Genomic DNA, 6,000 nt, shown 5'->3' with positions numbered 1-6,000 from the left:
AATTAAGGAGGGGGTTAAGGATGGGGTTAAGGATGGGTTTAACCCCCTGCTCCCCGCGGGGTCCCCACAGCCTCACCGGTGCTCCCGCGGCTGCTTTTCCCCCTCTCCCTTTGCCGTGTTTAGTTAAATTTCCCCCGCCTTACTTGATGTCACATCCTGTTCCACAGCCATCCCCTGCTAGTAGCCAGCCCTACCAATTCCTTTCTTTTTTCTTTTTTTTTTTTTTTTTTTTTAAAATCCCTGTCCTCTCCCCATCACCCCCCTTTTCCAGGCAAACTTTTGGCAATAGCAGAGATAATCATTGCGTGCTCCGCTGAATTTCTCTTCGCAAATGTCTTTGGAGCAGGGGAGCCATTAAAAAAAAAAAATTAAATAAATTACCAGACAGTCAGCACCGAGAGCAGAGGAGAGAAACTGGGATCCCAATAAATATGCAAAGTGAAGGCTCTGCTGAGCAGATTTCTGGCATCGCTTCCCGAGGGTGCTGAGAGCCACCCGCAAAATCAGGCTGATTTTTTGGGTTTTAGGGCTTTTTTTTTTTTAATCGCGTTTTGTTGTCTATATTTTTTTTTATTTTTTTTTAAATTAAAATATTAATAAGAATAAAGGAGTGAGGAGGCAGCGAGGCTCGGGGACGGCGCAGGGGAGGCTCGCCCGGAGGTGATCTGTATGCGAGGTGCCTAGAACGGGGTGCGAGAGATGCAACCGGCAAGCAAGCTGCTGACCCTCTGCTTCCTCATCCTGATGGGCACAGAACTCACCCAAGTAGGTCCATCTCTTCCTTTCCCCACTCCCCCTCCTCCTCTCCCTTTCTCCCCAACGCCATTTTCTGCTAAACCTCGAGAGCACGGAAGAAAGCTGCCGGGAGATGCTGCACCTGCCGTGCCGCCCCTTCCCCCGGGCATCACCTGTGCCCAGCCCGCCGCGCTCGGGGACCCTCGGCGCCGGGGTGGGGGCACAGGGCGAGGGGGGGGCTCGGGCTATGGGACCCCCGCGATGGGCAGAGAAGGGGCTGCCCCGTGGCGGGGTGGCGGGGACGCCTTCCCCCGGCCCCACTTGCGGGAACGTGGCGGGGCCGGAGGGGCTGCGGGACCCCCGCGCCGGGCTCGGGCTCGGCCAAGTTGGGAGCTGCTGTCCCGGGTGGCCACGGGGACGAGGTGGCGGTGCTGGGTGGCTGTCCCTGCTCGGCATCCCCACCCCTCACCCCGCCGGCTCCTCGTGTGGGGGTAGCTGTGCTGGTTTTAGGTGACATTTAAATGTCCCTTGATGTTTCCATCTGTGACAGCTTTGTGGGAGACGGGAGCAGCTTATTAGTCCCCCTCTCCCCGCTCCTCCTGCTTTTTTTTTTTTTTTTGCCTGGATTTTCGTGCTTTTCTTCCCTGTCCCGGCCCCTGGACGGAGTGAGGCGTGGGGTTGTGGGGGGAGGAAAGGAGGCACCCAAAAGCCGGATCCCTTGCAAGTGGAATTAAAACTCCATTTGACTTCTTGAGGCTGACTGGGCAGAGGCAGGCAGGGTGATTGTCTTTTGGGTTTGTGGTTTTTTTCACCAGTCGCTGAGGAAAGGAAGAAAAAAGTAATTGCAAGAGGATGCTCTAGATTGTGGGGTTAATCGTGGTGCTGCCTGGAAGCGAAGAAAAAAAAAAAGAAAGAAAGAAAGAAAAAGCAGCTATAAATAGGAGGGGAATGGAGGCTTCTTAATGTAGGAGCAATTAGCAGCTGGGCTCTCATCCTGGATGCTTTATGGAGATTATTTTTCCCTTTCTCCCAGTGACAAAGCTCTCCCTGTCCCTGCCCTACTGCTGAAGTTTGAGCCGCCGAAGCCTTTTGGCTTCGCACCCTCCGAGGATTTCTGCTGCCCCCAGCAAGGAGAGCACAGAGCTGCCTTAATTGCACGGAGCCCTCCGGAGAAAGGCTGAGCAGCCCGGAATGTGGGACGGGCAAGTGGGGGGGAAGCCGAGAAAGCCAGGGGCTGTGTGGATGAGGAGGGTGAGGAGGAAGCAGAGCTCTGAGGGAGAAGCCCATTGTGTGTGTGAGGAAGCCGGGGCCGTGCGCATGCGCCGCGCTGGACAAAGAGCCAGGACCACCAGCACAGCGGCTCCTGGCCACCAGGGCATGGCCAGTGGTGGCCACAGTGCCAAGGGGGTGACAGGGCTGTCACTTGCCTCGCTGCCCCTCCAGCTTCCCCAGGGCTCACCCGCACGGCCTGGGCAGCCGGGTGGTGTCACCCCCTTATCGGCCTTGTCAGCGTGGTTATGCTCTTGCGGGTCGGGGGGGGGGGGTGTTTTTCCAAAGAAAATCCAAGGATGCCGCCCTGCCCGGCTGCTTTCTCCTTTCCCTGCTTCCTCTGTGACTGCAGCACCGCAACTTTGGCAGCAACTTTCAGCCGGGGTGGGCACGGGGAACCCAACCCAACCCAGCCCAGCCCGCCCTGGGCTGGGGCTGAGCGCTGCAGGTCCTGGGCAGAGCGCCCTGCCCTGATGGAGGCAGGAGGTTTGAGCCCCTGCTAAAGCCTGGCTTTGCTGAGCCGCCCTGCTGGGGCCGGGTTCAGCTCTGCAGTGCCCACCTGGGCAGGTGACCGTGTCCTGCCAGGCCGTGCGGAGCTCCCCCGCCCCGCTGCCTGCTGGCTCGCCTGGCACTGCAGAGCCCTGCCGGAGTTTCAGCGGCTCCTTGCTGTGGCACAGCTGCCAGATGCAATCCCCAAAAACGCCTTTCAGCCCGGGCACCGCCCAGCTCTGTGTCCTCCGGGGTTAATTCCGTGCCAGGCTCAGTCTCCATCACGCGTGGGGTTCCCTCCCGTGCCCTACAGAGATCCCACGGCCGGGGAGGAAGGGTGGAGGGTCGGGGCAGAGAGGTTGCTGATGGAGGCAGCTTTCCCTGCTGATACAGAAAGTGCTGCTGTCCCCTCCTGTCCCTCCCTGCAGTGACAGTGACAGGCCAGCTCGCAAGGGAGAAGAAATGGCTCTTAAACGGGGCTGGAGGGGTGAGCACGGGCCTGTCCTTCCAGTGGGGTGCTGGGGAAGCTCTCCTGGAGGGAAGGGAGTTGTCTGCAAGGTGTGAGTGCTGCCATCGCCTCGGGTGGTCCCCCAGATGGGAGGAAGGATGCTGAGGGCTGCACCCCCACTTTGGTGGGGGCTTGGAGGCCTGGCTGAGGTGGGTGTGTGAAACGAGGGGGGAGCTGCCCCTAAACCCCCCCAGTTCTTTGTCCTGTCCCTCAATCCCCTCCTGGGCAGGGCTGAGGGCATGCCAGGAGCTCAGAGTGAGACCTGCACGAGGCTCTGGGATTTCAGAGGGCTCCTGAGTTGCTTTGTGCCTTGCCTCACCTCTCCACGGGTCAGAATCAAATCCTGAAATGACCCATTTTGGCTGGGCAGAGGGGCTGGATTCGAGGTGCTGTCATGGGGCGCAGAGGTGCTTTGGGCACCCTGGGGTGCAGCCCCTGGCTCTGGCCATGCCCACAGCCATGGGCAGGGCCTTCCTGGGCAAAGTGTGGGGTTTCCTCTCCTCGTCCTCTTCTTGGGGACACCCAGGGCAGCTCTCCTGGTGTCCATGAAGGAGCAGAGCCAACTTCTGCTCTCCAAGGATCTGCCTGTGGTGTGCTGCCAGGAGGGCAGAGCTTGGGGCTGCTGTGGATGATCAGCAGAGGGGGGCTGGGATGCCAGCAGCTGTCTGTCTGTCTGTCTGACCTGTCCTTCTGTCCTTTTGCTGGGATATTTCACTGAGAACCTCCTGGCATTCCTCAAAGTTTCCTCCGGTGCTCCCAGATCCCCCACCCCGGTAATTATGGGAGCCACACAGGAAGCAACACCTTCCTGGAGCAGGCAGGTATGAAACATTTAGGGCTTATGCAAGGGGAAAAAAAATCCATAAAAATATTAATTATATTAATTTAGCCATTGATTTTCATAAAAACACCTCAGGTCCCTCTCAGAGCTGTTTGCAGGGGAAGGGAGAGCCGTGCCAGGGCTCAGCAATGCCCAGCCCAGCTCCCTTCTGCCCATGGAGAACTTCCCAGTGCCCAGTTTGGTGCCCAGGCTCTCTGGTGCCAGTCTCTCAGGGAGACACGTGGAAGGGGGGCAGGATTAAGCTGCAAATCTGCAGCCTGGAACAGGAGGCAGCTGCCTCGTCTCATAAACCAATTTGTGTCTCGTCTCGCTAACTTCAGCTCAAACCAATAAAAACGAGAGGTAATTTCCAGCCCTGGGTTGTATTTATTGCTCGAGTTATCAGTCCTTGTAATCAGTATTAGCATCATACGTAATACAAAACTAATTACTATCAGAGGGAATTAAGCAGAGGAGGGCTGCACACGGTGCTGGCAGCGGGGAAAGCTCCTTCTGGAGTTGGGAGGGAGAAGCGTTGTCTTGGCTCTGCTCTGGTGGAGCTACCAACAAAAGGGAACAAGGCAGGGACAGCCCAGGAGTGCCCAGCTGGGATTTGTGGCCTGTCAGGCTTTTTGGGATACCTGTGAGGATGGCCCAGTTAGGCAGGGGACCAGTCAGGCACCAGCAAATCCCAAACGGGGGGGAAGAGCAGCTGCAAGTCCTGATTTTCCTGCTTTTGTAGGCTGTAGCTGTTGGTTGTTCCTGCTCTCCTGGAGCTGAGCCCTGCTCCCAGTCTCCAGACTGATTTTAGTCAGAGTCTTGACCCTTTTTCTGTTCTCAGGGCCCCTTTTTCTCTGCTCAGGACCCAAGTCCTGATTCCCAGCCCGCCCTTATGCTGGAAGGATAACAGTGGGACAATACCAGGATTCAGCCCTGGGCCAGGAGCAGAGCTGTGCTTGCTAGAAAGCGAGACCCAGAGCAATTCTTCCCTGGGAAGTCACTCTGTGACTGGAGGCGCGTGCCTGACCCAGGGAAATGTGCCAGAAAAATCCTCCTCCCCAACCACAGCATCCAAAACCAGGAACCTGGGAAAGCTGGGCTGGCTTTGATGGCTCTGCTCTGCCCCAGAGGCTCTCACAGGTCTTGGCACCTGCTGGGAGATCCTGGGCTTAAAGTCAACAGCAGCTTTAGCTAAACGCAGGTTTAGTGACTTGAAACCCTGTGAAGGGGATGTTTCCTTCCAGAGTTCTTTCTCCCAAAGGAAAGGAGATGTTTTGGAGTGTTTTTCATGCAGGGGTAGGGAGTGTCCAGAGCTGGGAGTTCACTTTGCTGCCTGATCCCAAAATGTGGCTGCTCCTGGAGTCAGCCACAGTTTTCACTTGGAGCTCTGCCAGGAGTGATCCCCTTCATCATAGTCACTCTCTGGCATCTTAAATTACCACTTTCTTTCCTTCTTCACTTTTATTTTCTGTCCATTTCTACCCTCCCATGATGAGAGGAAAAGCCCCCTCTGCGATGTGACAGCGTCCAGTGAGGTTTGTGCGAGTGGTGGTGGCACAAGAGTGACAAAAACCAGGCAAAAAAAACCCAGGATGTTTGGAAGTGCGACCCAAAAATGAGGGAAACCCGATGCCATTTATAGCTGTGGCAGCTGAGACCTGCTGAGGTACAGGTGCCCCATGGCAGACATAGCAGAGGTTGTGCTGTGCCCCAGAGGGGAGGGGTACAAAGGGTTTGTTCCCTCAGGAGGGTGTGGCTGCCCAGCTGCCCCCCAGGACAGGCTGGAGGCATTCTGGATACCTCCTCCAAAAGGGAATGAGGGATGAAAGGGTTATTAAGAGATGAGAAACATCCTCCTTCTGCCCAGAGCAGAGTCCAGGCCTGTCCCCATATGGGCAGAAAGCAGAGGGCACAGAGAGCCCCCAGGGCAGGGCCAGGCTTAGGGTTAGAGGTTTTTTTTCCCCCTTGCAGAAGCCCTAAATGTTCCATACCTGCCTGCTCCAGGAAGGTGTTGCTTCCTGTGTGGCTCCCATAATTACCGGGGTGGTGGATGTGGGAGCACCACACTGCTCTTGAGGAAACTTTGAGGAATGCCAGGAGGTTCTCAGTGAAATATCCCAGCAAAAGGACAGAAGGACAGGTCAGACAGACAGACAGCAGTTGGCCAGGCTGGCATCTC

General features: G+C 56.6%; 1 protein-coding gene across 1 annotated transcript in view; it reads left to right on the top strand.

Annotated features, from left to right (window-relative positions):
- Positions 1-222: 222 nt before the first annotated feature.
- The window catches only part of OLFM1 (olfactomedin 1), a 32,290-nt gene continuing 26,512 nt past the window's right edge, over positions 223-6,000 (top strand). The window contains exon 1 of the mRNA XM_048325219.1: positions 223-765. Coding sequence (XP_048181176.1) covers positions 700-765 — 66 coding nt within the window. The 5' untranslated portion in view covers positions 223-699. The remainder of the gene's footprint in view (positions 766-6,000) is intronic.

Source organism: Corvus hawaiiensis, chromosome 21 (genome assembly GCF_020740725.1).
Source record: "Corvus hawaiiensis isolate bCorHaw1 chromosome 21, bCorHaw1.pri.cur, whole genome shotgun sequence".
In the NCBI taxonomy this organism is placed as follows: Eukaryota; Metazoa; Chordata; class Aves; order Passeriformes; family Corvidae; genus Corvus; species Corvus hawaiiensis.
The sequence above is the reverse complement of the archived record's forward strand: the minus strand, read 5'-3'. Positions and strand labels throughout refer to the sequence as shown.